Source organism: Simochromis diagramma, unplaced genomic scaffold, assembly GCF_900408965.1.
Source record: "Simochromis diagramma unplaced genomic scaffold, fSimDia1.1 OVJJ01000753.1, whole genome shotgun sequence".
NCBI classification, from domain to species: domain Eukaryota; kingdom Metazoa; phylum Chordata; class Actinopteri; order Cichliformes; family Cichlidae; genus Simochromis; species Simochromis diagramma.
In genome coordinates, this window is record NW_024387523.1 from 23,926,660 (window position 1) to 23,952,818 (window position 26,159).

The window sequence follows — 26,159 nt, forward strand, 5'->3', positions numbered from 1 at the left end:
CATCCCACCTCCTCCAGTCACAGGCTGTCAAAATGCAATATTCCAAATTAGATTGTATTTGGATAATCTTTTGAACTGTAATAGGTTTCCAGCCTGCAGGCATATTACTATTGGCACATCATTATTAAACAAAAGTGACACCGAACCATCACTTTGCAGGCGGCGCCAGATAAACGCTCGACACCATGCAAATAATATTAGTTCTGCTTCCAGAGTCACTGGCTTATCTCTGGGATGCTATATTGGGTTCATATCCCTGTCGGCTGGCGAGGGCCTTCTGACGGAAGTGTCTAAATTTATGAGTAGCCCGTATGTGTGAGGTGCATGTATGAATAGGCTGCTGTGTGCGTGCGTGCCCGTTTGTGTAACGTGTGTATCCCACATTAAGGCTTTTATATGTAAATACTGTGTATGTGTGTGTGTGTGCTTGCTTGTGGGTTTGTGTGCAAAAAGCAGCTCCATTCATATGTAAATAGGCAGTGTATGCGTGCCTGTATGTGCAGCGGCGACCCATATCATGGCGTAATGAGATCCGCCACTGTTGGTTACCCTCAGACAGTGGTAATTATGGCTGCAGTGAAAAGGAGTGATGCTGAAGGCAGGATGGACGCTTACACACTAACAGATTGAACCACACACAGGGCCTTGGTTCACACACTGACAGCCTGGCTCCAGGCAAAATGACGACCCGTCCCGTTTGGCACCGAGATGGCAATATGACTCGGTTAACCACGTATGATAAATTAGACGTGCGTCCGCTTTCTAATCAGCTTTCCAAAACCTGCATACCTGGTCGAATATTCAATTCCAGCGAGACAGAGGACATTCGCAGACATGTCGTGTCAGTAAAGAGTGGATAAGAGGAGACAGCGTGACGCAAAGAGCTGCCAATAAAAGACAAACAAGCAATACAAAAAAGAGAAAAGGCATTTGTCTTTCATCTGAACTCGTTCAGTTTGAAAGTGCGTCCAGGAACGCCAAATTGAACATTACACCTTTCTAACGGCGAGTGAAGTGCTCTATAGGTTTGGTGAAATGGGCCAAAAAAGCGCATTCTTTGTTGTAATGGGTGAAAACCTGGTTTGTAAAACAATGAACGGAGCATTCCACAAAAAACATCATCGTTTCCATGGAGCTATTATACTCTACAATAAAATGTTAAAAATAATAACAGCAAGAGAGCGCAAACCTGCTCCGAGCAGCTCTCTGGGCAGCATTTACTTTTAAGGGAACAGCATTATATTTTGAATATATTCATGTTGGTTTCTTTCACATCATGACGGACGTTTACTTTGATTACACAAACATTATGTAGAAGTACGTCGTGGACAATATGTGTAGATTTCTAAATAAATGGACGTGAATAACTTGAGCTTATTATTTAATATCATACTGGAGGAAATTTCTGACTGACTGAGCAGCTCTCTCTTTCTCTTGACAGTACTTTGTTAAAAGATGAAACACGTTTTGGGGTCAACTTGAAAGAAAGGCAGATTTGAAAAGTGAGGTCAGAGGTCAAATGTGACACGATATTTGCAAACTATAATGCAGCATTTAGAATCCCCATATACCAGAATCATTTCCTAAATGCTGCAGATATAAACAAAGGCAACATAAATGTAAGCATAATTTTAAAGTAAAAGACATTTTATGAAATTTGACCTTACTTGACCTTAATAATGCGATATTTAGAATCCCCTTATATCTATATGTTGTCAATACAAACAAGACAATACAAACTGATATCATTGTGTTGGTGTTGTTCTTGGATCACCAAGAATGTTGGTTCAGGTTCAACACTGCAAGTGACCAACCACAATATAGTGATGTCATAGTTTTGTGACATGGAAGCACCATCACACCCTGGTCGACTGCAATGGTGATCTTGGAAAAATATTACTATGTTGATCCAAAAACAACAACAAAACAAGGATATCAGGTAGACCATCACCACATATAGTTTCATGCTTTACATTTTAGAATTTGACTGGTTTGGGAGCACTTTAGAATTAGATGGTTCAGATGGGAATTAACTTGGGTGGTGACTATCGTTTTTAAAGGCAATTTACAGGCTATATATTTCCCCTATGCTATATACTACTGCCAACAATCATCAACACACTGTTCAGATTTATGATTTGTCCAGCTTCTAAAAAAAAGAACTCCAGTAAAAACCTAATTCTTAACTAAAGGTTTATTTAATTCAGGATAGCATTAATGCAGGCAAGCTAGAAAGCCAAGCTTAGCAGCAATCCTTGCAGATCAGCTGATCTTTATACCAGATCACATCAGCTCATGCACATGGCTCAGCTGATGTCCTTTCACACATTCAATTGGTAAATGTCATATAGGGTATGCCATTTAAGCTGCTTTAGCATGCTTGCAGTTGCTGCACATCTGCAAACTGCTGACTTAAAGTCTGATCAACTGTTGTTGATGCCTGCTTTGCTCTGCTCTGTGTTGGGTGTTTTCATGGTGGGCTCCCTGCTTCTTTCCTGCATGCACATGGAAGGAGCAGGCAGTCCCACATGGAATCATGCTGCTAGATATAAACTACATCTTCTTTTGACCGCAGTGGGCCTGACTGAAAGAGCTTTTTTTCCAGTTCTCACAACAGCATTATGCTGTAAAAACTTTCAGCAAAAACTCCATAACTCACTTTGTAACATAAAACTATCAATCACTGGTCTTTTCACAAAGAAAGCTTTTCATCTTGCTGTTCTACAAATATAGATGCACATCCATCCAGTGTCATAAAACCCACAGGAAAGGTTTCTGTGTTGTGCTGTAACACTGCAAAGGAAATCCAAAACAAAAGATATATATATATATATATATATATATATATATATATATATATATATATATATATATATATATATATAAATGAAAGTTGTTAAAACTTATCTAACAAACAGCACAAAAAGGAGTTAAAAGAGCATGAACAGCTCTAACAGACATTACATACTGCAACCTCCTTTAGTTAAAGGAGTACACATGTAGTATATGGGTATATTTTACACAGCCAGCATTCTTCTCCTAACCGCACAGACGTGATAGAGCAGATGTTGAATATTGCTGATGCTCAGACCTGTTAATGACTGCAGCTGTGGCCATTCAAAATGCATATGCCCCTGGTCTTTGTGTGGGAGAGGCAGAGATGGGGGGGGTCTGTCCCTGACGCCATGGTTAAAAGTAAATTTGCCTTTCTATTATAACTGTTTATGCTGTGCAGATAAAATCCCAGTTAAAGCAAAATGATTATTTACTGGATACATTTTTAATAATGAAATCAACAATTGGAGATTAAATGTGATGGGTCATCAAAGCTTATAGGAAATAAACCTGAAAACACTTTTCAGTGCAGTCAGCAGTAATGGAAAGAACTCATGATTGATGGTAACACTATAGAGAAAAAGGCGTGCTTCTCAAACAGCCTCACTCAAAGCTCCACAATGTCCCATCTTCCATTTGTAACATTTGTCATCACTGTAAATGTCCTTGTCCATAGAGCCCCGGCTCCGTGCTCCGATGCTGCTGACAGGCTGTTCTACCTGATAGGTGCTACATCCTGTTTACACATTGACAATCACGCTAGGCGAGCCCTGATTTATTCTCTTGGTACTTGCCTTGAACCTTTCAGCCACAGTCTCGCTCTCGTTGCATCTCTCCATCTCGTAATGCTTGTGTTTTGTCCCTGCTTGTCTAAATGCCTAATGGGCTCCATACAGACATGCGGTGTCTTTTATGGCGAGGGTCCCTCGATCAAGTGCACGTTTCCATGGCTCATATATGCAACACAGAGGGGGAAACATAAAGGATGTGGCAATATTCTATGGATGCAACCCATCGGCCATCAATATGTAGCACTCAGAGTAGCACAGGCACATTATCCATTTTCTACAGCTTTTTACTTCCATACTTCTTTAAATGGCAGATATATAAAAGGCTTTTTTTCCCTCCAAATTGCAAAAGCTTGTCAATACAGCTAGCTTAGCGGTCTGGAATCAAAAATAGATCTAATCACTGTAATGTAATGTAAACCGAAAATGAAAAAGCAACGCAAAGTTCTTTAAAAAGCAGCACTGCCTGTGGTGCTCGCTTCTTGGCATGATGTGAATGTAACAGAATCACTGTGACTCAAACAGCAGGGTGCCTGTTCCTTTTTCTAAGAAATACATTTTATTCTTTTTTTAGCAGTTTGCTTCTGACATTTGACGTGTTAAAAACACACACACACACTCACACACACCTTTGGATATAACATAGAGGATGGATGTTCAAAAGTGAGAAATTTGGACCATGAAAACATGAAAAGTGACTCAGAAGAATTTGCTGCATGCATCACTACTTCAACACCTACATCACTTTGTTTTTTTGGGAGCAGCCACTGCATGAAGCCCTCACGAGGCAGAAGAGGAGAGCACGAACTGTGGATGCCAAACAGCCCAAACGAGGAGAAGAGTGTTAAACCTCCACAGGCAGCCCACAGATGTCGTGCCGCTCCTTACACCCAACCGGCATGAGTGGATCGAACTGGCAGCCAATCAAATAAAGCTGCAATGCTGCCTACTTTTATTAAATCCACAGTGCACCATTGACAAAACAATAGATAAAGAGAAATATGACACAAGGAGCGGAGGCATCCCAGCTCTGCAGCAGGCATAAGGTGTTTACACTGGAGATGCTGATTCACTATTTTCAATCAGCAGTAACTATCGAGTGATAGTTTTATTACATTCATAGTCCCCAGAAGACACTGTGCGCTCTATATTGTACAAGTAATTGTTTGATATCTTCTATGTATTTCAACAGCTGCTGTCTGTCTCAGAAGACACTCCCAATTAGCTTGCAGTGTATGCTTTACTTAAGGGAAACCTATGCGAAGAGGTTGCTCCATATTATTAAGCACACCCACTTCTTGTGCAATAGAGAGAGAAAGATCTTCAGAAGATGAAAAGCGTGGAAAAGATCAGTGTCTCACAAGAGGTATGAAAGCTGAAGAGAAGATAACAGGGCCGTGAAAACATTTGCGAGATAAATTTGGTGAGATAAAGGCTAATTAAGGAAAATCAACAGATGATAGTCCTGTGCACAGATGTTAGTTCATTTATCATCCTGGGCGCCAAGATAAAGCAGGAATAATGTAGCTTCACGAGGTTCACTCATTACACAAATGTTGCACCATGAGACTGGTTCGCTCACAGATTTGTAACCATGTATGACTTTTAATAAATGAAAGCCATCTAGACACTCTTGGGATGTCCTTGGATTTCTGTTGAACGCCTCTGTCTCTGACCTACTAAAGAAAGTTTCCATCAAGCAAATTAATCGACAGCTTTAAAAAAAGAAGAGAAAAGAAAAGCAGCAACTTGTTGTTTGAGACTGCTGGTCTCAATCTCAACAACCTCTTCATGCACAATCCCCTAAAGCCTGGTAGCCACTGCTAACCAAAGCTTACAAAGATGTTTTCAGTATTGTGATGCTGTGCTTGGTGTTCCAGGTGGATGGACTTTGACTTGGTAAGTGAGCATAGACTGTATATGTATGCAGCCAACCTCATACATGCTATTTTGACTCCTAATTTTAAAGCCTTAATGCTAATCTCACAGCGTTGGCTTTTTAAAGCTGTAATTGGAAGAAGAGGGTGACGTGCTATCAGCTAATAATGCTAACAAGTTTGGTCATGCACTAGCATTCATTTACAGGCATAAACTTGCTCATTTGTGCTAATTAGCAGGTGTGATCACCAAAACTTGAGCACAGACTTCACAAACATGGGCTGTAAGTCATAATATTTGTCAGGTACATTCACAGAGATGCTCTAAAAGATACCAACGCCTTATTCCTAGTGTTGAGAATCTTGAGCAGTGGGAAAGCTGAGCAGATGGTGAGGCTACTGTCACCTGTGTCATTAAACAAATAAACTTTAGTTTTTGGAACAAAGACAGAATAAAACATGGATGCAACCTCAGGGATGGAAATATGAAGCCAATTCAGAAGTACCTGGAATCTGCATTCTATGTGAAGGTCACCAGATGGCGATAGTTACAGTTAACTTCTATTAGTCCAGTAGAAGGAAGATGGCTTCTGTTTTGACCTCTTTAAACACCTTCCAGGTGAGGTTTTGTGTTCATTTTACATCATAGTGATTAAAAAACTTGAGTCTGTTTTGTAAATCTTGGTTATGCCATATTTCAGAATAGAAGATTATCTGTGGTATGAAACCACAAGGTCTTGAATAATCAGGCCTCATCATATCTTAATGACCTTAAAGTACCATATCGCCCCAATACAGCATTCAGCTCTCAGACTGCAGGCTGACGTATGGCTCCAAAGGAATTTAAAAGCAGAACAAGAAGCAGAGTCTTCAGGTTTCAGGTCCCTCTTCTAGAACCAGCTTCCAGTTTGGATTCAGGAGACAGACACTACCTCTACTTTTAAGATTAGGCTCAAAACTTTTCTTTGTGATCAGGTGAGCCTGAATCTTCCCTTAGTTACGCTGCAGTAGGTGAGGGATCCTGGGAGATTCCAATGATGGATTGAGTATTTCCTCTTCTTCACGCTCTTTTTCACTCTCTGCATTTAATTAATTAATAATTATTATTAATCTCTGGCTCTCTTCCACAGGATGTTTTTGTCCTGTCTTCCTCCCCACTCCTCCCAACTGGTCGTGGCAGATGGACTGAGCCTGGTTCTGCTGGAGGTTTCTTCCTGTTTAAAGGGAGTTTTTCCTTCCGACTGTCGCCAAATCGTTTGGTCATAGGGGCTTGCATTATTGTTATTGGGGTTTTCTCAGTTTTCTTTTTATTATTGTAGCATCTTTACTTTACAACATAAAGCACATTGAGGCAACTACTGTCACAGTAATTGCCTCAATATGTTGCCTTTTTTTTCTGCATTTAAGGCTTCAAAATACACTACCAGTCAAAAGTCTGGACACACCTTCTCATTTAATGGCTTTTCTTTATTTTCATGACTATTTACATTGTAGACTCTCACTGAAGGCATCAAAACTATGAATGAACACATATGGAATTATTTTGTAAACAAAGTGTGAAATAACTCAAAACATGTTTAATATTTTAGATTCCTCAAAATAGTCCCTTCGCTTTGATTACTGCTTTGCACACTCTTGGCGTTCTCTCCATGAGCTTCATGAGGGAGTCATCTGAAATGGTTTTCCAACAGTCTTGAAGGATTTGCCAGAGATGCTGAGCACTTGTTGGCCCCTTTACCATCACTCTGTGCTCCATCTCATCCCAAACCATCTCGACTGGGTTTAGGTCAGGTGACCGTGGAGGCCATCTGGTGCAGCACTCCATCACTCTCCTTCTTGGTTAAATAGACCTTACTCAGCCTGGAGGTGTGTTTGGGGTCATTGTCCTGTTGAAAGATAAGTGGTGGTCCAACTCAGCACAAACTGGATGGGATGGCATGGATGCTGTGGTAGCCATGCTGCTTCAGTGTGCCTTCAATTTTGAATAAATCCCACAACACTGTCAGCAGCAAAGTACCCCCACACCATCACACCTCCTCCTCCATGCTTCACATGGTGGGAACCTTTCATGTAGAGACCATCCATTCACCTTTTCTGCGTTGCACAAAGACACTGCAGTTGGAACCAAAGATCTCAAAGTTGGACTCATCAGACCAAAACACAGATTTCCACTGGTCTAATGTGTTTCTCGACTCAAACAAACTCTTCTGCTTCTTTTCCTTAGTCGTGGTTTCTTAGCAGCTATTTGACCATAAAGGCCTGATTCGCACAGTCTCCTCTGAACAGTTGACATACAGACTACATCTTGAAGGCCAAGGGTTTGCAACACATATTTATATTTATTTATGAAGTTAGAGTTATTCATGCGTTATACATTTCAGAGATTCAGGGAGACTTTATTATTCCCAGAAGGAAATTTAGTTGTCATAGCAGCATACATACAATAGACGTCAAGCACTCATATAAAATGAAGTGTAGGAACAGAGATATTAATAGATAAATAAAGATAAATATATAGCTAATATAAAGATATAGGTATAAATATAAACATAAATATAAAAGGAGACAACTATATGTCATGGCATATAAAAGTAACAGAGTGCAGCGAGGTGTGTTTAATCCTGTTCTGCATGTGTGGATCTGACCCAAGTGGATGAATTCCATCAGACAGTGAGGTTGAAGAAATCTGTTGCTGAATCTGCTCTTCGGATTGTCGAGTGTGTTACGGAGGGGGTGGGAATCATGAGTCATTGCCCATGAACATTTGATAGTTGATGTCTTCAGTAAAAATAGTAGTAAAAATAAAGAAAAACCATTAAATGAGAAGGTGCGTCCAAAAATTTGTGTTGTAGGTCTTCAGAAACCAGTGGGCGAGGCCCATCTTTTATACTGCCCCAAATGGTCATCAGATGAACTGCAGTTATTGACTCTTCTGCACTGGCTTCAATTTTCAGCCCTTGAGGTTTCCACTTAGTGTACCTTGCTCTACCAAGGTCAGGTGGGGGGGCAGAGTGGGGATGTGTGCAGAAATAATGGGGACCAAGATGGTCAGTCCCTTTAGGATCCTCAAGGGTCTCAAAATGACCTCTACGAGGTATGTGGAGTTCTTAACTGACCATTTCCTGAGAAATGAGCCATGTGGAAGGAAATCATTTCCATTCCGGGCAAAGCACCATCCCATGTTACACAGAAAGCCACTGACTCATAGGTTGCTATGGGAATAAATTGCCACTATACTCTGACCTTAAACCTATGAGAACCCGTGGAGACTCCCTAAAACAGAAACTATGAGGGTGGGCAGCAGTAGACCTCAAAACAGCAGGTCTGGGAGGCAGTACTGACAACTGTACATGAACCAAAACGTCCCGGGATATTAGGAGGTGAGACAGACATTCAGAAACAATTAAGAGGAACTAGTCTTGCTAAAAAAAATAATCCTTTCATCTCAGTTTTTAACAACTTAGATATGTTTAAAAATGAGTCAACACTATAATGCTTTTTTCCCTGACAGGCCATTGTGTTTCTTTCTGTCGCTGCCAGCTAAGGCTACGGACTGAACTCTGTGCGAACAATTGAAAATGGGCAAACAATTGTGTAATTACTTGTGACATACTCTGTGTTTACTTTGTATACTTACGACTTCTTTCTTGAGCAGAGGAGCCAAACTGTAAGCTGGTGACGCCTCGGCAGAAAGAAAATTTCACTGGTGATGATTTCATTTATTATTTTTGTCAGTGAACTCCGTGGGCAGATAAGCATGATGAAACCAGCACACGAAGCTGAGTGGCAGAAGCAGCTGACATGTTTGCTCAGATGTGTCACTGCCCCAAAAAACACATTTCACTTTAGCAGTGAATAGTTAAGCAGAATGAGGTCACAACTAAACCCAGCTGAAATGCAGGGTATTTAAATAATGCCAACTGAAGAGGAGCTCAACAGTGAAATCAAAGCCAACACGTAGCTACAAATGCAGCTTCGATTATGAGAGTGGGAAAGACTGACTGACAGCAATAGAGATTATGCTACTTCTACTTGGACCTTAAGACAGAGATAACTATTTTTCAATGGCCTTCAGATGTGGCACATCAGTGGTTCCAAACAATTCTGTTTGATGCACCCCCACAGCTCATCAAGTATTTATCGAGTACATTTAACATGTACTCAATCCTTTTAGCTGCCATTTCGAGTAAGAGACTTTAGTTCAACTGGATTTGTCCAATTGTTTTTGCGCAATGAAAAAGTATTCAAGTGCCTCCTGATTCTTTTTTTTCCTCCAAACTACATTTTCAAGGGTCTACTGTCCAAAAATCCAGAGAAAGACAGAAAATCTATGAAGTACTTTGAACCTCAGCCAACCTTTCCCTTCATTTCGATTAGTTCAGTTTCATTTATATAGCTCGAAATCACAACGACCGTTGCCTCGAGGTGCTTTATATTGTAAGTAGTGCTGTCAGCGTTAATCTCGTTAAAATGACGTTAACACCACAACCGCATTAACGTAGCAAATCTCCGTTAGCGAGTTAGCACGGATCGCCCTGTGCGTGGGGCTGCACGGCGCTAGCACATTAACCAGCTAAACGTGCTAACGCGTTGACAATATCAGAGGAATCACTTGGCGACAGTGGGAAGGACAAACTCCTTTTTAACAGGAAAAAAAACTCCTGCAGAACCAGGCTGATCGCACAGCACGGCTGTCCTTTATATCTGTGTAATGTTAGCAAAGCTGGTGATGCTGAAAAACTCATTACTCCATGAAAACCTGCTCTTGAGAGCACTAACAGGGAGTTTCTCCCATATTAGCTTCTCTTCACTGTCTTCCTTTGAAATCCAGAATTACATTTAAAATCTTTATATACCTTCCTCTCGTGTACAAATGCTGAGTGATTAGACCCCATCTCATCTAACAGCCACTTTAACCTGGACCAAAAAAGAACCCCTATGTTAAGAGGGCCAACTCAGTACAAAGCAGGTTTTTAGCTTGATACCAAAAAAATATATGTTTCCGCCTTCATAGGCAATGTATAGTGGGTGATTTTTTTCCTCCCCCTAATTAACTCACTCATTTGAATGTTGTTAAAGCTTAGAAATTGGGTCATGATCGCATTCAATGCCAGGTGTGCCATTTCCTAAGCTTGACATCTGCTAAACCTGTGTTTGAGATGTTGATGGCTTTTAGTATCTAAGAAATATGATGTATATTATATGTTATTGGCTGAAAGTGCAGTAATTCATTACTCTTATTTAGCAGGTGTCCATGTCTGCACATTGGCCCTGTAAAAGCCCTAACCAAGCTTGCTAGCATTAGACCATAGCTTAGAACTACTGACAATCATCACTTCTGCCTTTAAAAAAAGAAAAACAAACAAACAAACAAAACAAAAAATGCTAACACTGATGTTTAAAAATTAACATGCAATTTTACATCTTTTATGTACAGGCTATGTCCTGAAGCATTTCCCAGCTTTCACATTGGCCTGGGACCTCTGATCGTGCAATGAGCAACTGTCTTTTTCCCCTCTTTCCCTAACCATGTATTTATACACTATTGGACGTCATTAACTTTGTGTTTCCTCTCTATAATTTGCCTTTTGCTCCATTTGTTATCTCTGTATACTTTTTTTCCTTCTTCTCTTTTCCCATTCTCCCATCCAGTGGTGGCACTGGGCTGCCCTCGTTGCACTTGATTTGCCAAAAGGGAGATTTTCCTCCCCACCCACACAGTTTATTCTCACAGATGATTGTTGGAACAGTGGGTTTCTGTCTCTATTTTGAGATAACCATTTCTATGACTCGTATAAAATAACTGGATTTAAGAATGAATGCAGGAAGTCACAAAAATCTAACCTCTTTTCAAATATTTGCAGTCACAACTCCACTGTGTGAAAGACACTGGAGGCTAACAAACCATTAAGGGCAAAAGTTACAGTTTTACTATTTTTATGTCCTCTGAGAGGCACAGAACACACATGTAAGGTAAAAAAAAAAAAAAATCTGTTAAATGTAAAGAAAAAAATCCAAATCATATATATCAGGCATCGGGGGTCCTGTTATATTCCACAAAAAGCAGCAGCACAATATTGTGGGGATGCTTTCCCGCTCCAGGGTTCAGGCAATAATTGAAGGAATCCCACTCTCTAACAGAGAGGTCTGGAGAGGAAAGCATCAGTATGTCAATTGAAGCTCAAGTGCCACTGCAGCATGACAATCATTCTCAAGCATATGAGTGAGTCCACCTGTGAACGGAATGAAAAATAAAAATGGAAACTGGCAGAGAATAAAAAAAAAAAAAATTCAAAGTCTGGACCAGAACCCTGTTAAGATGCTGGGGAAGTGCCTGAGAAGAGGAGTTCACCCTCTGATGAGGCTGCAGTAAAGAACTTCTGAAAGAAGAATTGGATAAAATTTCATCACAGCGACGTCTGAACCACATCAAGATATTGGACGTGGCACTGTTTGCAGATGTTTTCAGAGGTGTGGGTAGCACAGCCAGGTTTGATTGATGATTCTCGTATTGGATAACCGCGTAGCTTCTTTAAATGCAAATACGATTTAAAATTTGTATTTTGTATTCGCTCAGGTTGCCTTTATGTTTCAGATAAAATGTAAAGAGAAACTTAATTTATCTCACATTTATCCATCACTTTATGCAAGTGGATAAATCGTGGCCTGTGATTGGTTTGGTTTGAATAGAGGAGCAGATAAATGCTTGTTTATTCAAATACAGATTCCAGAATCAAAAGATATCTGGGATATAGGAGTAAATTGGGCATTTTGCATCACAAAATCAAGCAATTAAAAAAAAATTAAATTAAATAAAAAAGTCAAGTTCAAGAAAATGTCAGAAATGAATCTGAATCTAAATATCTTCCTTTATCCAGGAGCCCAGTTCATCCATGGTTTGTGTGGAGGAATTTTTAACCTCTGCTCCATTAGCTGTACGTATCGCCAGAATAAGGTACAGCATCCTTCCAAAACTGCATTCATTTTTCACTTCAAAGTTCTAAACACAATATCCCACAATGACAAAGTGGAAAAACTTTTCTTGAAATTCATCAACTTTATTAAAAATAAAACCAAAACATGTACAAAAGTATTCACAGCCTTTTCCATGACACTAAAATTTAACTGGGGTATATCTTGTTTCCAGTGATCATCCGTCATCTGCTTCTACAACTTGAGTGGAGCCCATCTGTGGTAAATCAGTCTATTGGGCATGATTTGGAAAGGCCACCTGCCTACATCAGCTGTAGTTGACAGTGTATGTCAGAGCACCAAACCGTGAAGTCCAAAGAACTCTGGTCTGTAGACCTCCGAGACAGGATTGTATCGAAGCACATCATCCGTAAATGGAAGAAGTTTGGAACGTCTACCTTCTTATTGAAGCAAGTGACCAACCACCCAGTTTTCAGTCTGACAGAACAACAGTGTTGCTCTGGGGAGAGAGGAGAACCTTCCAGAAGGACAAGCACTTCTGCAGCTCTCCAACAATCAGGGTTGCATGGTAGTGGCCAGACTGAAGCCACTCCTCAGTAAAAGGCACATGACAGCCCAGCTGGAGTTTGTCAAAAGGCACCTGAGGGAATCTCAGACCATGAGGAAAAAAAAAAAAAATTACCAATCTGATGAAACAATGATTGAGCTCCTTGGCCTGAATGCAAAGTGTCACGTCTGGAGGAAACCAGGTACCGCTCATCACCTGGCCAATACTGTCCCTACAGTGAAGCATGGTGGTGGCAGCATCGTGCTGGGGGATGTTTTTTGGCAGTGGGACACTAGCTGGGATCAAGGGAAAGATGAATGCAGGAATGTACAGAGACATCCTGCTCCAGAACACTCAGACTGTACCTACAAACATGATATATATTTTTAATTTTTAAATACATTTGCAACAATTTCAAGCAAATGTTTTTCAAATTGTCAATACTTTCAAGATGAACTGTGGACTTTTATTTTATTTATAAGCCTTTGACTCTAAACATTATAGCTGGCAGTAGAGCCATCCACAACCCGAGTCAGAGGACCACGAGGATCATCCACTTTGTCTCTACGACAAAAATAAGTAAATGTTATGTGAGCTGCTTCTTTGGCCCTGCAAAGCAGAGGTACTACAAAGGATCTCCAGTGGATGCGCGGTGATGTTTCCCTAGTCACCTGGATTAAATCCAGGGTTGTGTTTACTGTAGGGGGGATTTTTGCTTGGCCAGGATGAGGGCTGGTGATGGATCCCCAAATACGGTGAACAGATTCCAGCCCTGCTATGTGGTCGGCTGCTGCTGCTGTTGTCTTTCATGGCATATTCCTTTGAGGCAGGAGTATCTGAAGGAGTCTGCAGTGAGGCGCTGCTCAATGAGCAATTTATATGTCCTCAACAAAGCTTCTTCTTTAGACCCCGAAGGCAGGTCTTAATTGTTAGACGTGATATCTCCACTCTCCCTCTCGGCTTTCTTTGACTGTTTTTTCTTCTCTCTCCTCCCACCCACCCTCCCTCCCTGCAGCTATTAGGAATTGGATTTGGAGCAGAACGATCCATTTACTTTCTCTCCTCCGTTTCTATCCCTCTCTCCCTGCTTCCACACCTCCTCTGTAGGTTTCTCTCATCAAAGCCCAGGCTTAATCTGTCTATTTTTACCTCAAGGAATGAAAGCAAGGGATGAGGTAATGCTTTTGCTGTCCATCAGGTGGGCAGTGGTGCATGAGCTCTCTGGTGTACATAGCATACGGAGCTAGTGCCACCACGTGGACCGAGATGAGAAGAGGTCTTACGAAAGCAATAGGATGAGCATGAACAGAACTGCCTTTTCATTAACTCGCTAATAATGATCAAAAGAAAAACACAGAGAACATGACAACAGATAAAGATGGACAAAAATCCACTGATGATAGCTTTAAGGTAAGTGTGACCCACTGCATTGATTCATACAAACACTGTCAGGCAGTTTTAGAGAACTCAAAGCATCTTAAGATACAACTATAAAAGCAGAGCTCCCCCTAGTGGGTAAACACAGTAAGTGACTATGACAAAACAGAAGGTTGTATTTGTAAAATAAAAAGCAGAAAACTTTGATTTCTGCTTTGAATTTTAAAACATAATGGAAACTAGGCATAAGGCATGAAATGTGACCATCACAGATCAACTTTCAAACTGCAGAGAAACAAACCAAAAAAAAAAGAGATAGATGCGTGAAAGCGAAGACGTGTTATTTATCAAGTTTTTAAAGATATGTTCATCCAAATACCGAGCAGTCATCCTTTGCAGTGTTTTACGAACTGTTTAACGCAGAGGTGGAGAAATTGTTTTGCTCATCATATAACTGTAGGTTCATGCACAAACGAAAGTATGAAGGTAGTCGCAGGCAGCAGTCTAACATCTGGGCCCACATTCATTAAGACTCTCGGAGCAGGAAATCAGACAGCTGTCACGCTGGCACCTCTTTAGTCGTGCTTTTGAAAATCAGGAGTGAAAGCACTGAGGGAGTGTTTTAACTTCAGTCTGGGTAAATGCAGACATTTCATCCAGATTTTCACTAATAACTAAAACTCCACATGAAAAATCATCTGAAATGTCATTTAAAGCTGAGAATTGTAAGTATTTTCAATCATGCTCTAATTTGTATATAGTTTTTCTCTTATGAGGAACCTTTTGGATTCTAATCTCTAAGAGCAGTTTTTGAACCCGAGAGTACTCTGAAAACTTTTTTATTGTGGAGGAAAAAAAGAAAAACAGATAATCCTGCTATTTACTAGTGGAACGCATCCAATCCTGCTGTCAGGAGAGCAGGCAAGAGCCGATGCATTGTGGAAGTTTCCATGTTATTTCTGCTGGGGAGAGAATCACTGAAGAGGCCCCTGCAATCTAAACACAGCACAAAAACCCCAGTGGTGAGGCCCAACGAGGAGGAGGAGGAGGAGAACGATGCTGGTGCTACAGCTCAGAAACCACAGCTGTTATCTCTGATTTTGCATAAAGCAGACACCTAAATGAACAAGCTTGTTGTTGAATGTGTGGTGAGATGCAGTAACACCCTCAAAGGTACTTGTACAGTAAGCAACACACAGTCTGGACATTGTAATGCAAATGGTTATGCAAATGTACTGCAATATGCTGGTGACGCGTGAAACTTTAATGGCAGTAATCTGGGAATATAAACACATAAATATGGGCCGAGATGCAAAGTCAACACGACAGCGGGTATTGTGCTAGTGTCCATTAGCCTGAGATAACAACAGTGCTAACCTTCCAATACATAAGGATAAATAAAATCCTCCTTTTTCAATCTGTTCTTTATAAACATATATATAAATATTTGTGGAGCACACAAAATGTATCTTAAAATTATAGTGGGCATTAAAAATAAAGGAAGGCAAAGAAAGAAATAAAAAAATAAAAACATTATCTGGATCAAGAATTCATACTCTTCCTAAAAGTTTTGTCCTTTCTCTACCTGCACTTGAAGGCACCGTTGTGACAGCATTGATGGGGTCTGATAGAGAAGGTAAAAAAGTGGCTTGAGTCTGTGAGTTAGTCGTCTTTGCTGCGGCTCTGGCCGTTGCAGCTCGGAGATCGGCCTGTGCAGAAATCCCGTGGATGGTCTTTAAAGTGGAGGCAGTCCAGAGCAAAGTGTGGAAACTGCTGGATGTAATGAAGAAGATCATCTGGCAGAGATGGAGTGTGAGATTAAAACAAATGTTAACTTTACATTCTTAATAATCAAAACACTAAACTTAAATATAACATGTAATATGTGGCATCTAAACAGCATATGTAATTAGCTCTTTTGTTTAGCAGCATTAGCATAATTACTCTGATCATTCTAGATCATTAGAGATCGGACTGAAAGTGGCTATTTTGTGCAGATGGGTTGTTTTATGGTAAAAATAAAAAGGTTCTTTTATTGGACAAGAAAAGAATGCTCACAGAGGCTTTGACAGTTTCTAGAAAAGGCAGATGGTGGATGTAAAATCTCGTCTAACAGATGGTATTTATTTTCTTCAGTAAAGCCGAGAAGAAATCAAATGTGACGGTGACAGCACAGACGAAGTGGGGGACACACTGACAGATGCTGTCAATCATCTCTAACGTGGGCTCATTAGTACAATGGTCCTATAAATAATTTGACATCTCTGTCAGTGTGTTAAAATGCTTAAAACATGTTACAAACAGAAACAGGGTCTTACCATAAGTGATCTTTCCTGTGTCGGGTCCGAGCGTTAAGCACACACTTGAAAGTCGCACTTCCTTCACTCCTAACATGATTTCCAAGATGCCGGCTAGCTCCTCCTCCAGGATTTCCCCGCTCTCCTCGCTCTCGTACATCTGCGAACCCGGCACGAAGCATTAGCACAATGCTAGGAAACCTACACTGGTACACCTGTTAAACTGGTTAATGAGCACAGGTTAATCATAGCGCACCAACTCCATGCATTTAGGCCTGTAGACACAGTCAAGGGGACCGGCTGGAATCAAACCAGCATGAGAATGAGGAAGAAGGGTGGCTGCTGGCTGCTGGTGCCACTCAGGCTGATCTGAGAATTTCAGATTAGCTTCCAGTCAAACCATCTCAAACTGGTTTCTTGAACTTGACAATGAGTTCTCTGTACTCAAATGGCCTCCACAGTCATCAGATCTCAATCCAATAGAAAACATGTTGTAATGTGGTGGAACAGGAGAGTGACACTGTGGATGTTCAGCTCACAAATCTGCATCATCATGTCACTATGGACCAAAGTGTCTGTGGAATGGTTCCAGCACCCTGTTAAATCTATGCTATAAGGCATCTCTCAGGGTGAAAGCTGATACTAGCAAGGTGTACTTGCTCAGCTGTTGGTCAGTGTATGTTAAACCGGAGTAAGCAGTATAAAAACTTACCTCAAAGGCCAGTTTGAGGGTTTCCATGGACTTTGTGGGTCGACGAACGGTCGACAGAGCGATAACGTAGCGCCTGACGTCTATCTGTCCATCTCCATGCTGGGAACAAAAACACCTCGGTGAACAAAAGGAGCAGGATAAGCCCAACACTTACAGCACAAGTATCCATTGATCTGACCATGTTATCGATTGAAATGGAGGACTGTGGTGTACATATGAAGTCTCTAGTATATTCACCTACTAAGCACTAACCCTGATTTTAACTTTGTGGCGGTGTCATAGCTCCTATATAGACAAGGTTTCAAACTAAACATAGACCACTTTTAGCCCAAGCACTTTAATTATTTAATTTATTTAAATATAACGTGTTTGTTGTGAGGCCATGGTCCTCAGCCGGAAAAGGGTGAAGTGCCCACTCCGGGTCAGGGACGAGACCCTGCCCCAAGTGGAGGAGTTTAAGTATCTCGGGGTCTTGTTCACGAGTGACGGGAGAAGGAAGCCGGAGATCGACAGACTTATTGGTGCGGTGGCCGCAGTGGTGCGGTGGCCGCAGTGATGCGGACGCTGCACCGGTCTGTTGTGGTGATGAGAGAGCTGAGTATAAAAGCGAAGCTCTCAATTTACCGGTCGATCTACGTCCCTACCCTCACCTATGGTCACGAGCTGTGGGTAGTGACCGAAAGAACGAGATCGCGAATACAAGCGGCGGAAATGGGCTTCCTCCGAAGGGTGGCTGGCCTCTCCCTTAGAGATAGGGTGAGAAGTTCAGCCATTCAGCCGCTGCTCCTCCACATCGACAGGAGTCAGTTGAGGTAGTTCAGACATCTGACAAGGATGACTCCTGGGCGCCTCCTGGGTGAGGTGTTCCGGGCATGTCCCGCCAGGAGGCGGCCCCGGGGCAGACCCAGGACACGCTGGAGAGATTATATCTCGCAACTGGCCTGGAAACGCTTTGATATTCCCCCGGACAAGCTGGAGGAGGTGGCTGGGGAGAGAGGGGTTTGGGCTTCTTTGTTTGGGCTGCTGCCCCCCGTGACCCGGCCCCGGATAAGCAGAAGAAGATGGATGGATGGATGGATGGATGGACGTTTGTTGAGAGGTCAGCATAGACAGAATCTACCCAGCTAACTATCAAGCCCAACCAATTAAAGTATTTTATCAATATCAAATTATTTTTATTATTTTAAAGAGGCTATGATGGTATTTGACTGCATTTAGGACTAGATAGCCACACAAAGTTCAGTCTACGTACAAAGACGCCCAATTTTTAAATTTAAAGTGGACTCATTACACTTTTCCAGCTGCATATTTTTATTCCTGAAGAATTTTACTAGAGAAGCTTTGGATGACTCATAGCTCATAATAATCCTTATTTAGCTTATACTGAGCCTGTGAAATAACACTGTTTCGGTTGCCTTTCCCCTTCCTTTAAATTAGCTTCTTTATGGTTGGCTGCTTCTTACAAACAGATGAAGCTGCTGAGCTCACAACTAGCAAGAAAAACATCTATTTGTTGATGCCTGTGGACCATCACAATGCCTAATGTTCATGCCTCCATATTAACGTCAGACTGTAACTGTGTGATTGTTCACACAGTACAGAGAAAACCATCTAGTCTTAATTTAAGGATTCAGCTCATGAAATTGTTTTTTTAATTTTTTTATTTTTTTAAGGAGTTTCTGAAAAATTGTCGCTCCTTTGAGCACCTTGTAAAACCCTCTGTTTATTATTAGATTTATGTATCAGGATGCCACAAAGAAAAGCACTGTTCAAACTGTGGCTCACTATTAAAAATGTATCTTTTACCTTTTTAGGATACATACAGGCAGAGTTAAACCACACAAACCCTGTGTTGTGTTACCGATAAAATGGAATGTTAAAGGCAGCAGATCTGGTTTTAAACTATGCTCATTTTAAATGGTCACAACACTAAAAACAGATTCAATGACAAAAATCTAAAACTCTACAACTAGTTTCTATCAAAAATGCAGGAGAAGAAAACTTTGCAATTTCTTCCAAAAGCCTCCAAACTTCCAAACATTCTCCTCATATCCTAAACATTCCTCTGTGGCCCGTCAGTCCTGCTCAAAATGCCTCGCCGCTTCCCTTCACCCTGCAAACACATTAACTCTGAAGTAAAATTCATTGACTTTACCTTTTTTTATTCTCTGCTATGAGAACTTTATTTTATTTTATTGTGACTTTCGTGAATTTCGAAACAAATTTTAAGAATTTTATCGTTTTTATATTTTGCAGAAAGAAACAAAAGAACAGATTTTTATGTATTTTTCTGTGGAGCTCATTTTATAACTTTGTGTGATTATTTGAGCATAGCTGGATCTTTTTAAAAAAAATTATTTTATCAACTTTTCTTAACATTAAATCCACGTTTATACATTTCCCTTTGCTATATCTTGTGCTTCCTTAATGTTTACCTCATCAAAGAAGCTGTGAACTTCTTTAAGTGTGTCTGTAACAGGGAGGTTGAGGAACTGGGCAAAGTCCTCCAAACCCAGTTTGTCTCCCTGGAGCTTCCTGGCTCTCCTGGCCTGCTCTTCAAGCACCCTGTCTGTTGTTGCTGCTCTCAGTCTGTTAGGACGAAGCAAAAAAAGGAAAAACCTCAAAGAAGCCAGATTAAATAAGAGTAAGTCATACTGGAAACAACACTAAAAAAGACAGTACAAAGTGTGGAGTTTCCTCAGCCTTTTTTAAAACAAATCCAGGGGGAAGGAAAAAAAAAAAAAAAAAAAAAAAAAAAAAAAAAAAGGAGGTCCAACATAGTTATAATTATACTCGTAAATTGAAGTTCATTGGGGTTTTTTATTTTGGCTTTTGGTTTTGGTGTGTGTTTCTGCTCAGCCACCAATAGGTGGCAGTGTTTACACACTTTTCCCAAAGTGTTGACTCAGCACCCATCAACCAAGCAGTTTAACTAGTCGTTCCAGTCTCCCACCACTTACCCTAAACGACATGTTAGCTGGTTGAACTCTAGGAGGCTGCGATAATCATATATGCCCAGAGGGCCGCGCGATAGGCTGATCTCAATGTCATCAAAGGACAGGTCTTTGAGCGGCAGGTCCAACGCCCTACGAGGACAGAGAAAAAGTTTTGAGTCAAGAACATCCAAAGCAAGCGTGCGTTGATCATTGGACACTTACTTGGCCATGAGCTTTCTGACGTTGCTGGCGAACAGTGCGGGGTTTTCTTTCTCCTCGTTCGATGGACTGTAAACAGGCAAGTACTAAAGAGAGAGTTCAACTCAGTCTTGTTGTTGTGACACTGATCATACTGCTCGGCAACATAATAATGAATTGCATGCAATAAGTCAGTTTGCTGACTTCTGTCATACGAAACCGCTCACCTCAATCTCAATGGAGTTATGAGGCTGACACAGAGTGAGCCACAAAATGTGAAACCTGGAAGACAGAACAAAGCTTCATCTACACCCTGATGGAAATAAACAGCTTGTAACTTTAATAACAGAGTGGGAGACTGTGTGTGTTGTTGTTTTGTGTATATTCTATGTAACTCTGGGAATGCGCTGGAGTCGATCACACCCGACGACGATGTTTGCTTTTAACCAGCCCGTTACACATGCACCTCTCTGCTCTGGTCGGCTAAAAAAACAGCACCTGGTCCCTTTTTTGGTGTGTGTTTTTTGCATGCTGTGCTTTTTTTAACGCTCCCTGATGGAACAAAAGTGTCCTGGACACACAGCCTCGCAGACATATTCCCAGCGTATTCCCACAGTGACTGTAAAGGTGTGTGAGAGAAAGAAACACTCACGCTCCGGGACCTTTCCACGTCCATGTAATGGTATCCTGTGGAGAGAGAACCAAACACCCCACGAAGCAGTTTTATACAAATCCACAAACTCTTTATGTATCCATAATCACTGTGAGGCACACTTATTACAGTGAAACATAGCAGAGATCCTAGCCTGTATAGAAAAACCACCTGTTGGTTTGCAGAATATTGTTTTTGAAGCCTCAACTTTGCTTTGTGAAAGCAAAACACCTCACTTTATATTTTATAAGATGGAAATAGTCTAATATATTGTTCAAGGCAAGGGTCATGGCCATCACATTTAAAATTCAGACACAAGGTAGGCTGCGATTCAAAATTGCATTAACCAATAGCGACGCTCCCCTGAAGGAAGGACGACTGAAATAAAGCTGTGGACCCTCCCCTCACCCCCAACCGAGAGAAGAATAAAAAAAAAACAAAAAAACAAAACAAACAAACATAAAACCCCCTTAATTCCACAACACTTCCTGCGTGCTGCTATTCCACACTCAGTCTCATAACGTGAGAGCTGCCAAACATGACCTGACTTGACCTCGCATCGAAGAAGGCGGCCATCACTAAATTAACAAATGCAAAGAGACTGAATGGAAGCACATCTTGTGGTGCGCAGAGAAAAAACAAACTAAGAAGCAGTCACCCTGTCCTTTATTTTCACCTTCTCTGCCTCACTTAACCGTCTTGCGGTGCCACGGTGTCAAAGACGTCAGCGCAGTGAGTACACTGAGCACCACGGGAAACTGTGACAAAGGCTTTCGAGGGAATGAAAAGAAAAACGAGGTAACAGGAGCTGCATGTTTAATGAAAGAGCGGGGAGAGGTGCTGAGAGAGAGACATGACACCTCTGTGTGCATGTGTACATGCGCACGTATGTACGATGCGTGTGTGCGTGAGAGACAAACAAAGGATGAAATATCATCCCACTACAACATGAGCTCATTCAACACAAGAGGAACACACTAATGCGAAGGAAAGAACTCACTGCATCACAGGCGTGTCAGTGTGGGTGTGTATAGTGTACGTGGAGTCACTATAGACGTGACCTACGTCTAAAGCTGCAGGTATGGGAGGAGCCACAGAATAGGATCAAAAGGAAGAGGACAAGATTTATGGTGTATACCAGTTTGTTTGGGTAGCGTAGTATTACTGGCTGCACTGGGAGTCCTGGGATGAAAGCACCTGAGGAAGACAAGAGGAGGAGGAAGGTGATGAGAACAACCTGGTATTTTTGCTAAACGTGATCGATTGTCCCCAAACCCAGCTCAAAGCTTTTATTTGAATCCTACTTCTTTATCTTGTGTCAGGCATGTCATACGTCAAATTTATTTGTTTTTATAGAGTCAAAGTAACTGAGAAATTAGCAGTATTTGATGGAAAATGATGGGGAGGGGGTTTCCAAATAGATTTTATGAGTACAGAAAAAGAATAGCGTTGGACTGCATCAACTGGTTTAGTGAGTGATAAGATCATAACCTCAAAATAACATCGGGAACAGGGACAGAGCGTTTCCATTGAATTCTATTATATCTTGCTGATGATGGGCAGGCTGATAAAAGCTACATACAATATTTATCACTGGACAAAGACCTACTCAAGCTATTCAGTAACTTATGAATGGATTGCAAAGGGTTACAAATATTACACATGAGCATCAGGCTCAGTTTACCAACTTTGTGTGTCTGCTGTTTAATGCTGGCCACAGACCATACAATAGGTTTTTAGAGTTTTGATGGATAAAACATTTGCCTGATGCTGCTGTGAATGAAGCTGCTTATATCACAGCAAAACAGTGAACATGTAGCTCAAGCTGAAAGTCACCAAATCATCAAAACTGTCCTATAATCAGCTGGTGTAGATTTAAAACCGGGTTTTCTTTTTCCAAGATTCAAGAAAATGTTGCTAGAAAAAAAGAAATAGAAATGAGATATCTAATATATAACAAGTTCCTTGTACCCTGTAAATGAAACACAAAAAGCTAACTACACAACAACCTGAAAAAATTACAGTAAGTAAGTAAAAGAAAACCAGACGCATGCATCATGAATCACCTAGCTCAGCGTGTATTTGAATAACAAGCCCTGGAGGCAGGGCGAGGAGGATTTTAATAGTTGTTTAATATCAGCGATGGAAAGGCTGATGGAGAGCTGGCATATTAACTAGAGTGTAAATCAACAAAGAGTCTCCGCCAACAAACACTGATGAGTGGCTGAGACCTGCATTTATAATGAATAAAGTTATAATTAATCGGTTTTCTCGTGAGACTGTGAGAACGTGAAGAGGAGTGAAAGAGATCTGCAGCATCTGAATGATAATGACGGGACTATAGTAAGAGGACAGGCAGACAGATGAGGAAAGAAACGCTCTATTAAGAGACTGAAACGAGAAAAGGACATAACTGCAGTGTGCATTCCCACACAGGTGGCTTAAGCACATTAACACACACACAGTTTATCTGTTGAGCTGGGAGCCAGTGATGAGATGTAACAAGAGGAGACACATCCAGAGAGGACCGGTAACACATCGCACAATGATCTAACCAGACACACACACAGTGAGTGAAAGCGGGACAGAGTGTGACCCACAAGGCTCACTGCGAATGGCCGAATTATGGACTGGAAGCAAGGGGATTAGACAGAGCAGGCAGGGAACAATGGCTGACAACGTCACACACACACACACACACACACACACACACACACACACACACGGGATGTGAGCAGAAAAGCAAGACCATAAAGAGATGAGTGCAACAGTTCTGTGTCCTGAAGCAAGTCACCGAACCTCCAGACTCGCTGTGTCAAAAGAGAAATTCATTTAACCAGACATCTACACCTCGAGTTGGCAGCTATGGAGTCAGCCTCATTCATAAATAATCGTTTACAAGTCCACGCACACTACGTGAAATGTATACTGAACAAAGCAAACAGACCAAGTGTCTCCATTAACAGACACACCCACTACTGAGAACTATAACCAAACAGTCGTCAGGCAACAAAGGCACCAATGAACCTAATTGTCACAAATGTTTTAAAGGGATACATGAAGTTATTCATGTATTTGTTTCATCCTTTTAGAAAAGTAAAACATAAGGTGCGGGGGCCAGAATCAGGCCGGCCAAGACTCCAATCTAGTCCACTAGACAGCTTTAGAAAATGTGAAGGAGCACATAGATTTTGAACTTAGCTGTATTATCACCTCCACCCCCCAGTGCCATCCGTACTACAACATGAGCAATGAACTAATAGATAAACAATTACATGTAAAAAAAAAAAAAAAAAAAAAAACAACCAAACATTGGATTTTAGCAACTATTTGGGGTGTTTTGTTTTTTTATCTACTAAAGTTTACTTTAAAAAAAAAAAAGAAAAGAAAAAAGAAAAGATATTTTTCTGTGAATTAACGACAACTTTCTATTTTGTGATTACACGATAGTCTGCGCAGTGAACTACCTGAACTTTTTCTGAAATTTTACACATTAAATCATGTAGTTTCACCGGTCGGTCCCACTTACGCTCAAAGTCGGCTGTAGGTAAAATGAGTTTACTCGACTACGCTGCTTGCAACTAGTCGGTTAGTCTGTTGTTTGGAAGTTGTGCAAAAGGGGAAGATGGTGTATGTGGCGGGGTCTGTGGTGCCATGCCTGCCATGGTTCATTTAAAGTAGTGCCGAAACCCAGCAGGCGGCATGGCGGAACTGCAGGCGGCGGTGTCACGCTGCCAGCAGGAAGAACTCCCGGACCGGATCGAACGTGGGAGGCAGAGGATTGAAAATCTGGCAGCTCTGATCGGGTTCTGGCCAGCACTGCTGCCACCCCCACCGGCATTCCCCGATAGCGAGGGAGTGGAGGAGGTCCAGACTGTTCTGGCGCCCATCCTGACCACCAGGGTGAGGCCAGGCAGGATGCAGCCAGCCACCGCGCCCATACCCACTCCATGGGTGGGAGCGGCTGCTGCCAGGCAGGGGCCTACACCTGTTCCTGCTCCCCAAAGGAGGGCCTCTGAGCAACCGCCGGGCCCACCACTGACTCACGCACCTGCCCAGCCATAGGTGGAGGACGAGGTGTGTGAGAGATCGGCGCAGCCAGAGATGGAGGTTGAGGCGCCTGCCAAGCTGGAGATGGAGATCGAGGCGCGCGAGGCTCCTGCCAAACCAGAGGTCCACATGCTGTCCGGACCGGCCTCACTTCCACCAGAGACTGGCGCATTGTGTGATCCTGTGCAGCAGCCGCCCGCCAAGCTGCTGGTCCCCAGACCCACCTCGTCACCAGCCCCACTGGATACGTGGGTGGCCACCTGAATGGACACCTCCCGGTAGCTGGGCCGGGGGTGCCGACGGTCAGGGCTGATTCGGCCAGATGGCTCCCCGGCCTCAGTTGGGCGATGCGGGTATGTAGCGGGCGTGGTCTGCAGTGCCGCTACAGGGAAGGCAGACACACCTGAGCGGCATCCGCAATCACACCTCACTGGCTTAAAAGTCTGTGACTGTTTAATGTGGTTGTTGTTGCTGGTGTGTGTTAGGCTGGTGGCTGGAAAGCCGCAGCCTAACACTGCAGTGTTACAGCACCAACAACTGTGGAAATAAACGTAGATGCTAAAATGCAAGCAAACATGAACGGGTCTGCCGTGGTTCATTTACAGTGTAATAATGAGCCTTTTACCATCGAGTGAAAATTTCTGACTTGATGGTGGGTCTAGATGGAAATGAATGAGATTTTATCAAGGTAGTTTGCATGCATGACGAGTTCAGAGCAGTTTTATTGAGAACCAGTAAGAATAAACACACAACAAGACTATCTTTACAGTCAGGCCAAAGCAGGAAGTGGACTGAATACATACCAGCCTTGAATAAGATTAGACCCGACCTGTTGGTGCAGGTCCCCTCCGGGAATATCATGATCTGCAACAGACACAAATCGCTCTTCATTTCTTGTTTGAATTTGCTCTCGCTTTTAATTTATCACCTTTAAATTCCCGGGTGTCAGCTGAGATC

General features: G+C 41.9%; 1 protein-coding gene across 1 annotated transcript in view; it reads right to left on the reverse strand.

The window, feature by feature from the left end:
* Window positions 1-14,281: 14,281 nt before the first annotated feature.
* lpcat1 (lysophosphatidylcholine acyltransferase 1) overlaps window positions 14,282-26,159 on the reverse strand; it is a 29,297-nt gene continuing 17,419 nt past the window's right edge. Inside the window, exons 5-14 of the mRNA XM_040020943.1 lie at window positions 26,006-26,066; window positions 22,291-22,349; window positions 21,153-21,187; window positions 20,728-20,782; window positions 20,525-20,607; window positions 20,327-20,452; window positions 19,802-19,955; window positions 17,367-17,465; window positions 16,676-16,814; window positions 14,282-16,153 (exon numbers count right to left, since the gene is read on the reverse strand). Of these exons, the coding sequence (XP_039876877.1) occupies window positions 16,020-16,153; window positions 16,676-16,814; window positions 17,367-17,465; window positions 19,802-19,955; window positions 20,327-20,452; window positions 20,525-20,607; window positions 20,728-20,782; window positions 21,153-21,187; window positions 22,291-22,349; window positions 26,006-26,066 (945 nt within the window). The 3' untranslated portion in view covers window positions 14,282-16,019. The remainder of the gene's footprint in view (window positions 16,154-16,675; window positions 16,815-17,366; window positions 17,466-19,801; window positions 19,956-20,326; window positions 20,453-20,524; window positions 20,608-20,727; window positions 20,783-21,152; window positions 21,188-22,290; window positions 22,350-26,005; window positions 26,067-26,159) is intronic.